At 37.8% G+C, this 20067-nt stretch overlaps 1 protein-coding gene across 4 annotated transcripts in view; it reads left to right on the forward strand.

The window, feature by feature from the left end:
* Positions 1-20067, forward strand: part of LOC128867536 (uncharacterized) — a 79169-nt gene that overhangs the window by 47341 nt on the left and 11761 nt on the right. Inside the window, exon 1 of one of the 4 annotated variants that reach the window (XM_054108837.1) lies at positions 13042-13499. The exons of the other annotated variants lie outside the window; for them this stretch is intronic. Within the exon in view, the coding sequence (XP_053964812.1) occupies positions 13340-13499 (160 nt within the window). The 5' untranslated portion in view covers positions 13042-13339. Of the gene's footprint in view, positions 1-13041; positions 13500-20067 lie in introns of those variants that run through there. 4 annotated transcript variants of the gene reach the window in all.

Genomic DNA, 20067 nt, shown 5'->3' on the forward strand with positions numbered 1-20067 from the left:
AGTACAGGGCTAGAACGTTTTTATCCACTCGTACGATTTAATGGAGTCGCTGAATCTAACTCATTTAATAAGATAATATAAAGTAATAAGATTGTTAAAGTAGTAATGGTGGGTATAATTATAGGGCACATCGCCTGTGGTCAGCATATGGCTACCATGGGGGTCGTAGACAGCCCGATATGCCTATCCTGTCTTGAGATTAACTGCATTGCAGAGCATTTTCTCTGTAGCTGTCCGGCGTTTTTCAGAATCAGACTTTGAATATTGGGCTGCGATATACTGAGTATGTATAAAGTTCATACTCTTCCTCTTACGGATCTCTTAAGATTCATCAATGAGTCCAAGAGATTTGTGGAAGAGTGACCCCAAACTAATTTTTCCGTCTTACCACCCACTCTCTATCTTTCCTATCTCTATTCTTTCTGAAATCTATCCGTGTGTAGTATATTGGTCTCCTTACTAAGTGCTTGGACTTGTCCAATCACAAATCTAATCTAATCTAAGTATGTTAAAGTAGGAAATAAGTTATATAACACTCTTTTATGAGATACTTTCAAATTCAATAAAATTAAAATAAATCATCAAGTTGCCGCTAATTACGGCGTGTTGAAACCCAAGGCAGCGTCTCATAAAATTGCTCCGAAAGTCTTAGATGTATTTTCATATAAAATTTTAAGCCATATGTGCATTATAACACATGGGATGAAAAGTCCCGGGCCTAGCAAAGAAGACATTTTTTTTTTAAATTAACTGTATTCATCAACGTAATTTCCATCAACAACAACGCTATCATTTCAGCGCCGCTCTAACGTTTCAATACCACTTTTTTAGAAGGATTTATCTTTTGCCTCAAAATAGGCCTCAGGTTCAGCGGTAACTTTTCATTTGAGCGGAATTTCTTATCGACGATTACTTTTTTTAGATTTACGAACAGCCAGGTCACTGGGAGCCAAATCTGGCGAGTACGATGGATGTGGGAGCAATTCGAAATTCAATTCATTTAGTTTTGACATTTTTTGATTGACTTGTGGCACGGTGCGTTGTCTTGTGTTTGGTCAACAGTGTGCAAACGCGGCACTCACTTGGAACAGTGCTTTCTCATAGTTAATAGCTCATGCAATATAAAGCCAGCGCGCTCTTTTGATATATCTACTATGTTAGCTAACTCACACAATTTCAGTTCTTGATCATTCAAAACGATTTTGTTCTTTCCTGGCCAACGCCTCAGTTGGACGTTCACTGCGTTGTACCTCAACGGTGCCTCTACAATCACGTTTGAAGTCATCAAACCATTGCTTTATTGTTGTTTCTGGTAGAACGAAGTCCCCATAACACTTTTCAAGCCTTTGCTTCGCTTGAATGGTATTTTCCGCATCAAGAAGCAGTGTAAAATTAAAACACGAAATTCTTTTTGATCCATGTTTTGAAAATAACAAAAGTAGCGTCACTCTTAGCACAATAACTCATGAAGTAATGAGTGGAATATCGTTAAACTTTAACAGCTGTTCTTTTGAGGTTAGTATTAACTGATAAAAAGGTGAATATAATAAAACTAGTGCCATCTATGTGTTTTGCGCGGGACTTTTCAGCCCATGTGTTAAAAGGCGCCTTCGATTCGCCACTTCTCTGCTCGTTATTTATAGGATCTGCTGACTTGACGAAACATTTGCATGTGAAAGTTACGTGTAAGATTCACCGCTAGCGAGTATGATTATACCTCATAATAATATGTATCATATTACCTGGTACAACTCCCTATTTTCAACGCAGCCAACTCTTTTTTCAACTATATTCATTAGACCGCGTTCATACAGAGAAACTTTCGTTGCTTTAACTTTTCGAATTCTCTTTTGACGTTCCCGTCATGTTCACGCATCTTGCAATTGTTAGTTTTTAGTCTACAGTCAATAACAACCTTGAGAAGAACGATAACACAAGGTGTGTTGACAAAGCACGAGCGGTATAACTAACGAGTTGAAGCATTAAATGTTCCCCTGTGTGAACGTGGCCTCACTAATACTCGTTAAGTGCTTCTATACACATGTTCCGGCAGCGTTACCAACATAAGCCTGGTGAGGCTTAATATTATATAAAAAAAAATTAGAAATTTTAGTTGACTTGTCCAGTTTTCTTTTTCATCATAATTCAAAAAAATCGAAACACATCTTGCATTTTACTTAATTTGGTAGAAATGCATAGCAGAACATTTTTATTGTAAAATAATGAATATTTTTCGAGAAGTTAATTTCGTTATATCTGCTACGCCATTTGCCATTGTTTAAGGTATACCTACCGGGCAAGAACGATGACTTTTGGGAGTTTATTGAATGAAGTATAATTTAATATTTGAATTTGGTACTTATTTGATAAAAGGACTGATATTGAGAGCTATTTTTTAGGGCTATTTGAATTTGGTACTTATTTGATAAAAGGACTGATATTGAGAGCTATTTTTTAGGGCAACTACGCGTTACTCAGGGGTTTCTATAAAATTATATGTTGCTCTCCTATGACAAGTTTGGCCTCTTTCTGTCGTTTGTAGCCAATATAAAGTTACAAATCCACTCCAAGAGATTTCACGTCAAATGTCAAAGGGCAAAGGTAGAAGAATCGATCCACGATTAAGTTCACCAAAGCCTTTCAAAAAGAGAGAAATAAGCTTTTCACAAATAATTGTTGTTAGCGGTTTGCATCACCCTTGACCCACTCTCTCTAAGCAGCAAGTTGCAAAGATGCAAATTTTCATAAATATAAATAAAAAAAGTATGTCGTAACCAATATTCTCAAAATTTATCAGGGTCGGTTGAGACTTGTAATCTGTGTTTTTTCTGCTCCCTGGTAAATAAATACTATAAATATGAGGATTGTGACATCAGAAAAATTCATAACATGCAATTTTTTATCAAGAAGAGTCAAAAATGCCCTTTTCAGTATTTCAGTTTTAAATCTGAATTATGCCTTCATTGCCAACCGAAGAGATAAATAGCTAAGTTATGTGCCTTACTATGATCATTCATTATGTTTTTAGTATATTTAGTCACAAAATTTTACAACTGAATGGTGTTCAGAAGATATTTGGAACAATATAGGGTTTTCCAATAACAGGTGTTATTGGTGAATGGATTGCGCTATTGAGAGATGATTAACGATTTTTTATGGCCAAAATTGAATGGTATTGATCTGGGCATCGTTTATTTTCAACAAGAAGGCACTACGTGCCACATAAGCAACGAAATCATTGATCTTTTACGGAAAAAGTTTCCGGACCGTGTTATCTCTCGAACAGGTGATCACAATTACTTTGGCCACGTGAAAGAGAAGGTCTACGCCAACAGCCCAGGGTCGATTCAAGACCTCAAAGATGGAATTGGTGAGGCTATCGAGGACATAGGGCAGCCACTTTGCAATTCGGTTATGGAAAATTTCATGAAAAGGATATTATCCTGTAAGCGTGGTCGTGGTGATCATTTGCCAGATCTCATTTTCCACTAGTAAAGGCATACCTTCCTCTTCATAATGAAATAAACATCCGATCATTTATATTAAAAAATAGCATTTTTCCTTGAATATCAAAACAACACCTCTGTCTTCAAACCCCTATACAATTCGGGTACAATTAAAGTATTCACTTATATAAATTTAATTGGAATACCAATATGTCTGAAGACTGGACAGTAATGTTTGAAAACTGGAAAGCTACTTGAGCGCATTCCTCCACTTATTTAGCTACTAACTCTAAGGCAGTCTTTGTAATCGAGTGGTACTATACTTCAAGTACCAATAAGCGATGGATAACTTATCATTCGATTCTCTACCATAAAAATGGTTTCTCATAAAACAAATAACAACAAACTTTTTATTGTAGAAATATACTGGTAATTAAGGAGTTTTGTTTTCGTAATATAAAGCAAAATTGCATTTCTATTGCAAATCAAATATTTTTTAGATGTTTTGTTTTTTTTCTCAAAAGTAAGACTCTTACTATGTAAAATCCAACCTTCGACTGCAAAGCAAGAAAAACGTATTCCGCAACCCATAATGCTCATAAATACGCCCCCATTGCCTCGCGTCAAAACAAACGACTTAAGACACAATTTTTTCTTGTTTCTCGTTTTTCTGCCTGTTATATCACACCACATATTCTACAAATTGCTGTAATTACACACAATATGAGCAAAATAATAGTGATAACAACAAAAGCAACCACAACGGCAAGTCATGGATTCATACGAGCAAAGTCGCTTATTTATTACCGAACAGGATGCGTATACGCATAGGTGGCCCGCCAAGGTAAATCAATGTAATAATCAGATGCATGAGTGCGCACGCACATACACTCACATACTAGACTGCTGACTTTGATGACGAAATACGCGAATACATAATTAATTAATGAAGGTTCTAAAAAGCTAGCAGAGGAATGCGTGGTGAAAAAATAGGCGTCAATCATCTCTTCTACTTATTGAGATGAGATATGAGCGCATAGGCAAAGAGGGAGGAAAATTATATGACTGCATTTTCTTGATTTCTAGTTAAAAACGGAAAATCAATGCTTTGCTGCTTGTGGTGGCGAAGAAAACGAATCAGCATACATACATCACATACATAGGCATGTGAATATGTTGGGGGGCTTGCTGCACACTTGTTGTAAGTTGGTGTTGCACTTGCGCAAGTGCAGCATTGTATGCAAATCAGCTGCAAATCAGAAGACAAGAACATTTGCTGACCATCACTGCCACTGCCAAATGCCGTAGAAAAAATGTGATTTTTTTATGATTACCTGCTTTGTATATTAAAATTGAAACAAAAAAAACAAAAAAACACACCGCCTACCCGCCAAGTGGCTGCCAACTGGTGCTACCAACTTTGACGTTGTACGTCATTGTTACCCATGATGATGCTGCAGTTATTGTTAGTAATATGTTTTGATGCGCTTTTTGTTTTTTCTTTTTTGTTTTCTGTTCTTGTGCTAACGGAAGTGACACTCTTTGTCTTGTTTTTGCCGATTTGTCGGTTGCCAATGTTTGTTTATGTCTAGGTTGTTGTGCTTCTTCTTCTTCAACATCATCTTCTTGTGCGCGATTTTTTTCTTTTCGTGTCTTCGAACATTTTTACATATGTAACAAGTGTTTTTAGCTGCATACAATTATGGCTCCAAGCGCCTTTTTTTCTACCACCTTCATATTGTTGTTACTTTTTATCCGTTATGACAGTTACAATGCACTTTTGATAAATTTATCTGTTTTGGCAATGGACTCGTGAATTTCAACATTTCCCAACCGAATTTAATTGAAGCTGTTTTTTTTGCTATCTGAAATTTTTCGCTGTATAACCAGCCAAGTTCGCTACTTAAGTCTTTTGTCTTGTATATCACGGAAGTACAGCGTCTATGAAATTCTCGGTACGAACTGTCTAAAAAAGAGACAAATGGTTTTTATTTATGGCATTTTCTTGTAAGTTCTTAAACTTAAGTTATTATCTCAGGCGCTTTACAAAAGTGGACAAAGTAAATTAAATTAATTTAAATTAAATTCTGTCCACAATATTGTACGCGCACATTTGTTTTTTTTTATTCACTTAAATGGCGCCATTGTGCAAATTTAATTAATTATTTGTTGCTGCGTAATGCCAGCTATTCAATTAGCAAATAAATTTCGTATTAAAACTTAGAATTTTCGCTGTATGAGCCATAAATTTTCCTTTGCGTCGCTATTAATTGCCACACGCATTTCGTTTTCCTCCTCTTGCTTTACTTGCTCGCTTTTGTTTTTCTTGCTACCTTGCACCCATATTTTCTTTGAATAAAGCAGTTTCCCCGTACACGTTGGTTTACTTCTTTGGCTTGTTGTGTTGATAGTGTTTCTTATTTTTCGACTATCTTTTTGTTTTGCTGTTGTGCTTCTTTTTGCGGTAGGCTGTCATGCTGCGCCTCATTAACTATGGCTGAGGCTTCCTGTTTGGTTGCATCTTAGACTTGACTCACCTTCAGTTGCTTACAGAAATCGCTATTGGGTTTAAAAACTCATAGCTGTATATGAGCTTTTGTAAAAAATACCTTTAAAAGAGCGATCACAATAAAGAAAGCATTAAAATGTGTTTTTATAAAAAAACTTTGTATTAACTAAGTTAAAAATTATAAATTTTGCATATCAAATTTCATACCCAACATCAGTTTCAACTTAATATCTTGCTCGTGAAATGGCAGCTGCTGCGGCGATATAATTTGTAATTGTACCTGCAACAGCAATGATATAAAATAAAGTCAAATACGAAGTGCAACAGATTAAAAAAAAAATGTATACCCGAAGTGTCGTAGTAAAGGGTTTTCCAATAAGAGGTGTTATTTTGATATTCAAAGAAAAATGCTATTTTTTAATATAAGTGATCGGACGTTTATTTCATTATAAAGAGGAATGTATGACGTTAATACAGGGTGAACGATATGAAGTGTTACCAACTTCTCACTGCTTGTATCTGTAAAGCAGCCCATAACATCAACGTCAAAATTGTTCTAATGACAGTTCAAAATATTGTTTATAAGCCGTCAAAAGCATTTGCGTCTCAGTTTTGTTGAATTTTTTTTTTTCTGTCATAGAATTCAAAATCACAACCAGCCATTATTCGTGAGCTCAGTTACCTCAAAGTGAATAAAGTGTTTGTGTATCGCACTATAAAACGATACAATGATACTGGTAGCATTGCAAAACGCCATGGAGGTGGACCAAAAAAAACCGCAACAACGCCAGAAATGGTTCGGAAAGTGAAGGCTCGACTTGAACGAAATCCACGTCGAAGTGGAAGAAAAACGGCCAGAGAACTGAAAATATCGCAAGACAGCATTCGACGCATATTGAAAAATGAGCTCAAGGTCAAGGCTTACAAGTTCCGAACAAACAACGCTCATACGAGAATTTGAGCCTACGTATGGCCACTCGAAGCAATTTCCCATCGCAAGTAATGATGGACCGCTGATGGACGCTCTCTAATCGTTTTTATCGAGCCTGGTGTCAAAGTGAATACAACTTATTATCGGGAAAATGTTTTAGAAACTGCTTTAGAGCCGTGGACACGAAAACATTTCGGTTGTAGACCATGGATGTTCCAACAGGAGTCGGCACCGTCTCATAAAGCTCGTGTGAACCAAGAATGGTTAAAAAATCATGTTCCACACTTAAATTCGTCCACACAATGGCTTTCGAATTCGCCAGATGCAAATCCGATAGACTATTCCATCTGGTCCATTTTGGAGAGCAAGGCGAGGACTAAAAAATATGCCAGTATGGATGCGCTGAAAAAAGCGATTATACAAGAATGGGCCAAAATTCCTCAAGATCACATTCGTGCAGCATGCAACTCATTTTTTGACCGTTTGAAGGCTATAGTCAAGGCAAAAGGTGGTCATATCGATCGAAAGTGAATATACGTTAAAATTGTAATCGTGTTTGAACAATTTTGTCTTTGAAAGCAATAAATACTAATTGCACACAAAAAAGTTATGGTGTTTTGAATAGGTAACATATCGTTCACCCTGTAGTGGAAAATAACGTCGGGCAAATGACCACCACGACCACGCTTACAGGACAATATCCTTTTCATGAAATTTACCATAACCATAGCAAAATGGATGCCCTATGTCCTCGATAGCCTCACGAATTCCATATTTGAGGTCTTGAATCGACCCTGGACTGTTGGCGTTCACGTGGCCCCAAAGAAAAAAGTCACAAGGTGTTAAGTCACATGATCTCGATGGCCAATTGTGATCACCACTTCGAGAGATAACGCGGTCCGGAAACTTTTCCCGTAAAAGTTCAATGGTTTCGTGGCACGTAGTGTTGTTGAAAATAAGCGTTGCCCAGATCAATACCATCCAATTTCGGCCATAAAAAATCGTTAATCATCTCTCGACAACGATAGATAACTGTTATAACCTGTTACTGAAAAATCCTTTATTTTTCTGGTATAAAATTCCACCCCGCCGGCTGTGTGATAAACTGAAGCCTAACGCCTAATTGGGCCGTATCAGTGCGGTTTTAGACTTAGTCGCTCCACCGTCGACCAAATATTCACACTGCGACAGATCGTGGAGAGACACATGAGGACCCAGTTAACAACACCTATTCGTCGACTACAAGGCACCCTTTGATAGCCCGATTCGCAACCAACTAGATATATCGCTTAATGTCTGAATTTGGTATCCCTGTTAAGCTGATATGGCTGTGCAGAATTACGTTGAGCAGCACACAAAGCTGCGTCAAGATAGCAAAGGACTTCTCCGAGCCTTTTGATACGGTTCGACGTTACAGATAAGGTGACCCATTGTGTGCCATCTTTTCAACTTTCTTATGGAGAGTGTGGTTCGCAGGGGGGAAGAAGAACGAAAGGGAACTTTTTTCTATAAAAGTGTCCAGCTGCTTGCGAATGCTGATGACATCGACATCATCGGTCATACCAAGCCGGATGTTGCTGCCGCTTTCAGGGCTATTAAAAAGGATCCCACACGATTGAGTCTGAGGGTAAACGAAAGCGAAGGAGTCGCGGCCACCACAGATCGAAGTTAACAACTATAAATTCGATGTGGTCAAGGATTTCAATTATCTTGGTGCCGAAATTAAGCAAAGGATAACTCTTGCCAACAGGTGCTACTTTGAGCTAAGTACGCAATTGAGCAGTAAAGCTCTCGCTCAACGAAGAAAAACAACCCTCTATAAGACGTTCATCATCCTGGTGCTTCTCTAAGGCACTTAAGGTAGTAGTCTGGTCAAATACTCTTTTTTTATAGATGTTTTTTAGGAATTTTTGAAGTGAAACTTCTTAGGCGTCGATGGACGAGCGAGAATGTAGAGTAAAATTTGAAGGACATGCAACGTTTTGGGCATTTTCGTTCCGCAAGACAGAAATAAGATATAACGTAGAGGAAAAGGAGAGAGAGAGCTATACCTTATTTATTTCGTCCAAGCTTAGATCCATAGTCGTTGCCTACCGTATTTCTTTTTTTCCTCGATAATTGGTAAATGAAGAATTTTTTAACTAATTTACCTTCAAATATTACGAAACGGAAACAAATTTGTCCCCGTATACGTCTGTAAAAAAATGCCGATTGATGTTTTGTGGAAAGTTGGATGCACTTGCTCTATTGTGAATAGTATGTAAGCAGTGCTATTAGGTAAAAGCAAGACACTTATATCGAAGCAAATTTTATTTCAACATCGCTGCTAGGTATTCACAAGGCAGATTCAATTTGAAGAATGTTTAGGAATTAACGCAGTTAGGGCCGCCGCACACGGGTCGTATCGTCAGTGGCTTGCCCGCACACAATGCAACTATCTATCGTAAAAGTACGAGTTGTCAATATGTCGAACGGTGAAGGGGAATTTATTTGTAAATTTTGTCTATTTGTATTCTCTGCACATGTTGTGAATTTATTTAGATATATATTCTTTCTCTTTCTCTCTCTCTCACTCATTCTCTCTTGGGTCTCTCCCTCTTTCTTTGTCTGCCTTGAAAATTTCACTTCTGTTTTGTGTACTACGCTACACGCACTTTTTATCAATTGTGAAGTAGTGTAGTGAAAAGTTAGGGCTGAAAAGAAACGAAAGTAGCACCGGACCAGACTACCTTAACAAAGCGCGTCAGTCGTTTCTTTCTCGTGGGAACCGGTGCAAGTTACAGCTCACCGTTCCATCGCCTGCGATATTCGCTGCCGCCAATGTGCAAAAGCCCAAAAACCATCCGCAGAATCTCAAACACTCCAAGGGACGCCTCATCGGATGTTGTCATCATCCAAGCTTCTGCGCCATACGTTAGAACGGGCATGATGAGAGCCTTGTAGAGTGTTAGTTTTGTTCATCGAGAGAGGACTTTACTACTCAATTACCTACTTAGTCCAAAGTAGCACTTGTTGGCAAGAGAGATTTTCCATTAGATTTGAAGGCTGACATTGTTATCGATGTTAATGCTGGTTCCTAGATAAACGAAGTCCCGTACAACCTCGAAATCATAACTGTTAACAGTTACGTGGAAGCCGATAAGCGAGTGCGCCTACTGTTGGTTTGATAAACGGTTCATCAGACGGGGCTAGTTTATACCTCACCGACCTTTCTCGCTTTTTCACTGCGAGGAATCTCCGACTTTCCCCCACAAAGTCTACGGCGACCCTCATTACCAACTGGACAAAGGAGGTCAAACTGCAACTCAAGGTAAAAGTCGATGACTCACCAATTCCGACTGTTAACAATCCCAAAATTTTAGGTGTAACCTTCAACAGTTTGCTATTAAAGTCCAAAATCGCAACTTGGTCCTCAAATCGCTTGCCGGCAGCACTTGGGGCAAAGTCAAAGAACTATTGCTATCGACATTTAAGGCAATTGGTCAACCGGTTCTAAACTATGCCGCGCCTATCTGGTCGCCTGAAACTAGTGACACGCAGTAGATAGAGCTCCAGACTTCCCAAATCACTGCTATCGGGCTGCGACAGGTTGTCTCCTGGTGTCCCCTCTTCAACACCTTCACAACGAGGCACAGATCCCCCTGCAATGGAGCTCAATAAATTGCTTAGCAAGCAGTTCCTGCTAGAGTGCTACCGCAGGTTTCACTTTTGCAGACACTTGCTTGATCGAGAGCCGCCTCCCAGGCACGTCGGGAGACACTGGCGAGATCCGGGACAAAACGAACAGACATTTACTGGACCTGACATTGTTTGGACAGATAATAAACGATATTCATCGGGAGATCGTCACCACCTTCCTAAGATCCCGACCACCGAATACAGTAATCCGAGTCCAACCAGCACCTACAGCAGATGAAGAGCTCCAGCTTCCCCGTGACACCCGCGTAACACTGGCACAATTACGTTCTGGATATTGTAGCTGGTTCAACTCTCACCTATCCAGACTTGACCCCGAGATACCAAACATATGTCCTACATGTGAAGGCACCCCGCATGCCACTAACCACCTTTTCATATGCCCCTTAAAACTCACTCATCTAACACCCCTCTCCCTCTGGACCCAACCTGTCGAAACAGCAAATTTCCTTGGTCTACCTTTAGATGAGCTAGACGAAGACGACCGGTGATATAAAGTACACTGACAGGGCTTGTATTACTGCTACAACAACAACTGTTTGTTTGATGACAAGAGGTGCTCCGTTTTGTCATCGTCCACCACCAAACCCATTCGCTTTGCTTCTTTATCCAGTTTGGAAAAGGCAGAACTAACAGCGCGGTTGTTAAGGCCGAAGATGCCAATATCATCGACATACGCCAACAAATGTACGCTCCTATAAAAAATTGTGCCCGAACTACCTGTATTAATTTCTGCGGCTCGCACGATCTTTTCCAGCATCAACTTAAAGAAACCACACGACAGCGAGTACCCTGCCTGAAACATCGTTTGGTATCAAACGGCTTGGAGAGGTACATCCAAAATAAAATGGAAGGATCAAATAGTTCCCTATGCCGATTTACCATAAGAATAAAAATAGGATGAAAACTTTGAGCAATCCTAAAATAAATTCACACGATAACTTTCAAATCGCCGGTACACGTTATATAATATATTTTGATTCCCTCTACCAGCCTTAATATTTTTTTACAATAAAAATGTGATTAAAACACTTGACACCCTAAAGCATCTAACAGCCACCTTCCTTATTATCAATGAAGCCTGATGGTCGCAAACTGTTCGTATATGCCCTTCCACTTGCTCATGAAAGAAAAAAAATACGCTTTCAAACCTCACAGGAACCAGCTAAAAAATATGTACTTAATTTTCCATCCGCATTCTATCTCAGCTTCATTTTTAACTAAGCACAAAACTCAACAACTACTCGCCTGTTTCTGCGAAAAGAGCTCTTGCCGTATACTCGAAAGCTCCATAGAATTTTCCCACCCCATACATGAGCAAACATACACACTTGCACACATACTCGTACGTGACTGAGCATGCATGAAACTTCACTGCCACCAACAGTTGGGGGAGTTGTAAAAGCTTTGCGGCGGCGCCTCATTCTGTACAGTTTAGTTGAACAGTTCAACACAAAGCCGTGTGATATAAAACCAAGATGCGCAATGCCAAAAGCGTTCAGTTTGTGGCGTGACATTAGCATTTGCGCATCCGTAAAATTAGACAAAATTGTAAAAAATTGGAAAACACACATACAAACATAAATAATGCGAAAGAGACCAAAATAGAGAATATTTGAATATTGTTTGCTGGTAGGAAGTGTGCGCGTAGTGGAGGAATTGTAAAAAAAAAAAATCAAAAATTTTGAGTGGCCACTTGAACGCGCACAGTTGGATTGGCATAATTAAGTGGCTGAATTAAGGTGGCAGCTAAAAACAAAAACAGAGTTCATAGAAATTAGAGTAGCGCATTCATAAATGGTGTGGCTCGCCTTTGGAGGTGCGCGTGATTTATAAAATTGCGATTTAGTGCAGTTGACAGTAAACCAAAAACACACAAAAAAATATAGAAACGTTACGCTTAATGAATGGCAGTAGTAACGCTGCTAAGTGCGCGCCAAATGTTTTAAAATTTGAATTTTTTATGATTTGCATGACAATCGAGTGGCGCGGTGACCGGCACAAGGATAACGTGGCACGCAAGCATAAATAGCGAGCGAAAAACAATAAATAATAAAAGTTACTAAAAACAAAGAACAAAAGCAAAAAATATAAAAATAAAGCATTTTATTGGCCAATTGTGCTACTGGCTGACACAAATGAAGATTCACATGCGGCACTGCGGCGCTGTTGACCGCGCAATGAACGCGCAGTGACATCGTATGCCTAATGTATTTGACATTCAATTTTTTTTTCCAATTTTTTTTAGAATTCTAACTAAAATATAAACAACGTTTAATTGTGTGTTGGCTGAGGTGAAAAATGCGCATGCTTACGTAATTGTGAAAAATCAAATTAAACATAGAAAAAAATTTACAAAAAAGCTACAAAAAATACGGCTAAAAAATTTTATAAAAAAATAGATGCGAAATATAGAAAAAAAAATTTGAAAAAAAAAAAATTATCAATTCTCTTAGTGTGAATTCCCAATAACACTCTAGCGGCGAGCGCTACATCGTTGTTGTTGTGCGTGTTACACCCAATTTTTGATCACATTAGATAGCCCATTTCGATTGTTGTACTTGTTCACTAGTATGCGCTTTGTTGTTGTCACACAGTGAAATAAGTCGCTGCTAAGCAAAAAGCACGCATATCGAGAATTATTTTTTATTTTTACTGCTACCTACACACATACATATTTACATTTCTTCGCGCTCATTTCCAACTCGCCTACAAAGTACTGCTCGCGCGATTTAGTGCAAAAATTGCATTATTAGAATGCGGTTGCGCAGCGAATGGACTGCTGCCTGGCTCTTTTTGGCCTGCTGCAGTTTGGCTGGGTTAGCGCCTGTGGCAGCACGCGGATACAGCCCCAGCGGCAGCGGCAGTGGCAGTGGCAGTGATGGCAGCACAATCATCATAGTCGAGGATGCAAAAGGTATGGAAGGAAAATGTGAGAAAACTGCATTGAGCAGTGGAAAAATTAACACGCAAACTAAATATTTGGAGGCCACTCAAACAGTTTGAAACTTAAAAAATGTATACAAGGAAGATGTGAAAAGGTTTTAAATAATTGTAAAAAAATTGATATATAATAAAAAATAGAAAAAAGGAATTATAAAAAAATAAAAATTCACATATAATAAAAACATATATATATATTTATATAATAAATATGCTCAAAGAAAAAAATTCTTCATATATTCTTGGTGTTAATCTTTGCAAAAAAATTTTGCTATTGGAAACTTGGCCATTTTAAAATCACTTTTGGCAGAAGGCAAAAGTTGCCTTGAAAGCCTCAAAATAGGGATCCAAAGTATTATTTGCCTCATTGTATATTAACGTTCCGTTGACACCTTTTTTTAAACCTTCGGTAGGGCACCCGAGTCTGGCCTTTTTTCGTCCTGTTCGAGGATCCTTTCTAAAAGGTTATATCCATAAATCGATAGAAAATTAAATTTTAAGAAGCTTCCTGGAAGCTCAAGTCGTTAGCTAAAATAGAAATGCCCTGTGACCGGAAAGTACCCGGAATGTTTAAATAAAACAAAACAGAGTTAAATTTCAGGCAACTTTATTTTATCTCCTTCAAAATATGACCCGTCTTAGGCAACACAAATGTGCCAACATTTAACACACCCCTCCATGCACTCCTGGTAGGCCGACGAAGGGATGGCCTTCAGCTCCTTCGTCGCATTCTCTTTGATCTCCATTATCGACTGAAATCTCCTTCCACGAAGTGGTAACTTCAACTTGGGAAACAAAAAGAAGTCGCACGGGGTATATCAGGTGAATACGGTACTTGCACGATGGTATTTACTTGGTGTTTAGTCAAATAATCCAGCTCAACTTGAGCTCGATGCGACGACGCGTTATCATCATGCAAAATCCAAGAATTGTTTGCCCACATTTTCGGCCGGCCAGGCAGACACTTATGATCCGATGGCGCTAAAAAGCGACAGATGTGTGTCTTACAGTCCTACCAATATAAGAAAAAAATATGGATCGGTTCCTACGTACGCGGCTCGTTTAAATTAAACATTCCCGGTACTTTTTGATTATAGGAATTCAAACAGACTGGCCTTTTCCGGAAGGTAAAAAGATATTACCGACGGAAAGTAAAAAAGTATTCCCAAAAAGTTAGGAAAACGGAAAAAACGAACAAAACGTACTATTTCTAATAGCTCGCTATTCTGATAGTTTTAGTTTTTAGTTTTTCTTTTTTCCTAATTATAATAAATCAAATAAATATTACAAAGCACAAACTATCCTATATTTGACTTGCCAGAAACACAAATATAGGTTTCAAAGGTGGTGCTATTCGCCCCATGTACGCCCCAATGGAAGCAGGCGAAATTGTACGCCGCGTGTCCATGTGCAGAAGTTAATCTGAAAAGAAACTTCCGAAATGAGCGGATAGCCATTTCGAGCGAGAGTCAGGGGGCACTCAAAGCCCTATCATTTCAAGGTCCTGAATAGTACGATTTAGCTTAGGATAGGGACAACTCAAAACTTTATCTTTTTTTTTCCTTGTTCACTCCTCTCGGAAGCATAGGACCTCGACAAGACTCAGTCTTGAGTTGGTTTCGTTAATCTGTTTTTGATTTCCGACTGACTCGCCTGCAGCTATCATAATAAGATAATACAATATTTTCTGATTTTTATTAACTCTTATGACGCAAGTTTTCTTTGCTATGCCTGCACAAACTAAAATCCATATATTCTCGGTCTACTTTATATAGTTATGTATACAAGGTGGCGCTAAATTAATCACCCTATCTAAACCTTTATAATATTTTCAAATGACGTCGTAAGGAGGTAGGTAGGTAAATGAAATTGTTGAAGTATAAGACTGGCACTCCGCAAGTAGCACTAAAGCGCTGTTTCGATACCATTATGAGAGCTCCAGCGGGCAGATATCTACAGCCAACCAGAGCTGTTGATATAATGAAGAAGATTGTTGGGACTTAGGTTAGGTTAGGGAAGAAACACCCAGTGACCTCAATCGTCTAGCTGACAATACGAGACATTTACAGAGAAAGAGCTCAATAGTCCCCACAGCTTCTGCAATAGGGTTTCAATGGTAAACCCAGCTTTCCTGCGTAAATGCCGATCGTCCCATGACCGGTAAACACAGATACAAAGTTTGGAAATTTAATGGCGTGGAGTTCCCCAGGGGTTTCTGAGTCCTTCCTCTATTGTAACTTAATCGTCTGTATGCCAATCCCGGACATGTACAAAAACGTGCTCAACTGTTTCCTACTCTGAAAGGTCTGCACAGCTTCTGTAATGGGGCTTAAATGGTAAACTCAGTTTTCCTGTGTAAATGTTGATCGTCCAATGGCCAGTAAAGACAGCTACAAAGTTTAGAAATTGAATTGCGTGGTGTGCCCAAGGCTTTCTGAGTCCTTCGTCTATCTTCGCTCTAAAATGTGGAACCCGGTTTTCGAATTAGCATACAAATAAATGGAGTTCCAACTGGGCTGGGCTTTCCTGAGAAATAAGTTGTGCAATTCCACTTTGTCAACAGTCAAGGAGATGACGATGATCGGGTCGGCGACCATTGAGACATATTCAGTTGACTTCTTCTTAGCAACCTCATCAGCAATTTCATTTCCCTCTATGTTCCAATGTCCTGGAACCCAGATCAGAGAAATGTTACCTACACAACCAAGAGATTTAATCCGTTGACCAGTTTGGATCTGCCCCATGGCAACATCGAAGTCTTGATCGCGGCTTAACGATCGGAAAAAATGTTATTGTGACATCTCACTCGTTCCCGCGTTCCCTAAGCATTATGCATGCCTACAAGGCCGCAAAGACTTGTGCCTGAAAAACACTAGCAGGACTCGGCAGTTTTAAGGAAAAAGATAAATTAGCTGATTTAGAGAAAGCACCTACTCTGACTCTCAATTCTATCTTGAAGCCGTCAGTGAAGATAGAGGTACAGATCTCGGTACAGATTTTCTCTTCATTTCAATCCTGCCTACTTGGAAATATTGCCCTGGCACGCATGGCGTCGTACTTCATTCATATTTGACACTTGTGAACTAGACAAGTCGTGGAGCGCGTAAAGGTCAAACTAAAGATTTCCATCACTCAATATTACATTTTTTTATATAGTAAAATAATTTTTTATATAGTAAAATAAAACATTTATTCGTAAACAAAATTGGATGATTAAATTTGCGCCACCTAGTAGTTACCGACTCGCTGTGCTAAGGAGCGCATGTAAGTTTTGTTTTGTTGGGTATTGCGTTTCACAACGTGGGGATAGTGAAACATTACAGAAAAAAGTACACTTATACGAAGAAATTCCCATTATTAGCATAAATTACTTATTTCTTTTTGTAATACTGTATTATTTCTGTTGCCTAACCCCTTTTTTTAACTAATAAAAATCTTAAAAATATTAGCTTTCTCAAATTTTTCATTTGCTGGTAGAACCCTTAAATATTACTAAAAAAGGCAAAAAAAATACTTAAGTTCCTATTGACTTAGAATAGGATAAAATTACAACCTGTAGTAAAAAATTAAAAAAAAAAAAATTAGAGTCAAATGAGACTCACCCTAAGTTATATTTTACTTACATTTTACTATTTGTTGATGATTTTAATTAGCTTAAATTCCGTCATTTTTATAATGTGTAGTAATTGTGTGTTGATTCTATATCAAAATGTTGTTTGGAGAAATGAAAGTAAAATTGAATACAACACACAAGCATTCTGAAAATATTTCTACCAATTAAGGTCAGTAGCAGCTCGTCTGTACTTTTAACTGATTGTAATTAGCGCCAGTAATCGATAAAAAAATTTAGAGCAATGAATTATTAGTTAATTTTTGTAAAAGTAATTAGTGAACTACAAATTTATCAAATTTATTCAGAAAAAAAAATCAGATGAAACATTTGTTCAATGAGGCACAGAATTTTCATACTAAAATCGCAACATCCAGCGCGCTTGGTTAGATAGTTGCAGTTCCATATTTTTTATTGGCCAGAAAATTGGAGTAATAAATTAATAAAACTTCGCTATAAAATAAAATGGAATCCTTGTTTCAACTTCCTTCTTTCTCCATCACTGGCATTCACGGCAAATAATAATATGATAATAAAAAGCAGAGAATAAGGACATGAAGGATAGCTGCCAAAATTAATTACAAATGCGCCTTAGAAACAGGGTAATACGCGAATTACTTAGAGAACGAATTTATTTATTTATCTACTTATTTATTTATTTATATTTGTTTTCCTTGTTCACACATCTCAGGAGCATAGGGTCTCGAAAAGACTTGTCTGGCGTTGGTTTCGTTGATCTATTTGATTTTTGACAGGGTAGGTGATTAGCCTGCCGCTAATGTATTTATTTACTTGATGCCAAAGCTTTGGCGCCTGCTGGCGTCTTTCAAAGCATGCCACGCCCAAAAGGAGTGCCCTATAAAGATGACTCTGATAGCCAAACATATTATTTTTGTAGGAATAAAAGGACATTTCTGTAAAATTTTTTATGACGGTGTAACAATACACCATTAAATAATAACTCGCACCTCTACCGACATCACAATTCGGAATCTCCTAAATGGTTAATTGAGAACGTATAGAGGCATCTTGACAGGTTATTGCATACTGTGAATTCATGTAAAAATATAGAGGCTCGGGATATGATTGAGTGATTCATTTCACCTTTGTAGCTCGTACTCAGAAACGATCAATGCAGCTGCTTCTCAAATATGATTTGAAAAAATTATACAGAGTTACTTGGATTGTCGTTCTATTTAGATACTTAAGCAGATTACTATTTAGGTTATTTCTATGACTTGGTGCGTAAAACTTCACCGTTTACGAGATATTCGATTTTAAAGAAATAAAGGGTTTTCCAATAAGAGGTGTTGTTTTGATTTTCCAAGAAAAATGCTATTTTTTAATATAAATGATCGGATGTTTATTTCATTATAAAGCGGAAGGTATGCCGTTAATAGTGGAAAATAACATCAGGCAATTGACACCACGACCACACTTACAGGACAATATCCTTTTCATGAAATTTTCCATAACCAAATTGCAAAGTGGCTGCCCTATGTCCTTAATAGCCTCACGTATTCCATTTTTGAGGTCTTGAATCGATCCTGGGCTGTTGGCGTAGACCTTCTCTTTCACGTCGCCCCAAAGAAAGGTGTTAAATCACAAGATCTCGGTGGTCAATTGTGATCATCTCTTCGAGAAATAACACGGTTCGGAAGCTTTTTCTGTAAAAGATCAATGAAATTTTAATTTTAATTTAATTAAAATTTCAAAATTTAAATTAAAATTTCAAAATTTTGATGCATTTTTTTTTTTTAATTTTTCCAATTCTTTTATACTACTGTGGGCAAAAAGTAATTTATTTGTCAAACTTCGCGGGATTAAAATTTCGCTCTAGTAATTTTTTTCATGAGTTGGCAGCACTGTTAGTAACATCTGGGCCAACTTTCATGTGAATGTCATTATCAGTAATATGTTTACGCTTGTGTTTACCAAACGACCAAGAGTGCATTTTTCGATTTTTACAATGTCTGATTTGATTGAGCAGAGAAGTGCCATCAAATTTTGTTTGCGGAATGAAATTTTGGCTGCGGAAACGTTTAGCGTGTTGCAGAAGGCATTTGGTGATTTGACCATGTCACAGAAAAATGTTTAGAAGTGGTACAAAGACTTCAAAGAGGGTCGAGAACGTGTTGATGACTTGAAGCGCTCCGGACGACCATCGACGTCAACAGATGACCAACACGTCAATAAAGTGAAGGAGTTAGTGCTCAAAAATCGTTGGTTGACTGTTAAAGATCTTACTGATAATTGGATCACCCAATTGCATACGCAACGAATATTCAAATATTCCCTCATAATGTAAACTGAAACAGTATATGAACAGTTGTGAGTCGTACACTTTAAGGTTTATCAGCACTTGTTATTTGTGAAAATAAGTAGATTTTGGTTTTCTGTAAAAATAAGTAGGCTTTGATTGAAATATTTTTTGTACATAAAGGGGAAAGTTTTTGAAAATATATTAGAAAGCGTAATTTGAAAAACTGTAAAAATCTACAAATATTTCGTGTCGTCGTTTCGTTTCAAGCTGGAAGATTTTGATGTTCTTAACTTTATTGTTGTCGTCCTTTCGACTTAAGGATCAGGATTTCGGTTTTGTCGTCATATCGTCTCAAGTTACAGGATTTAGTCATAATTACGTCTCAAACAACAAGATTGTGGTTTCCTTCCTACAGGATTTTGGTTTCTCTGGTCAATATTTGTGCACCTACACTATATAAGTTTTCTGCTGCCTTGGAAAATAATCCTTGGTTTAACAGTTATTATATCGTAGAAAATATACAAATTTATTTTTGATGGACATCAATTTGTAAAAGTTTAAAATGAATGTAAATAACCAACTAAATATACTTGTGGATGCCATCAAATCAGTGGCCTTAAAGAAGAGGTTCATCTTTAGGTATTAAGAAAATGTGTGAGCAAATTACAC

This window comes from Anastrepha ludens, chromosome 6 (genome assembly GCF_028408465.1).
Source record: "Anastrepha ludens isolate Willacy chromosome 6, idAnaLude1.1, whole genome shotgun sequence".
Classification (NCBI taxonomy): domain Eukaryota; kingdom Metazoa; phylum Arthropoda; class Insecta; order Diptera; family Tephritidae; genus Anastrepha; species Anastrepha ludens.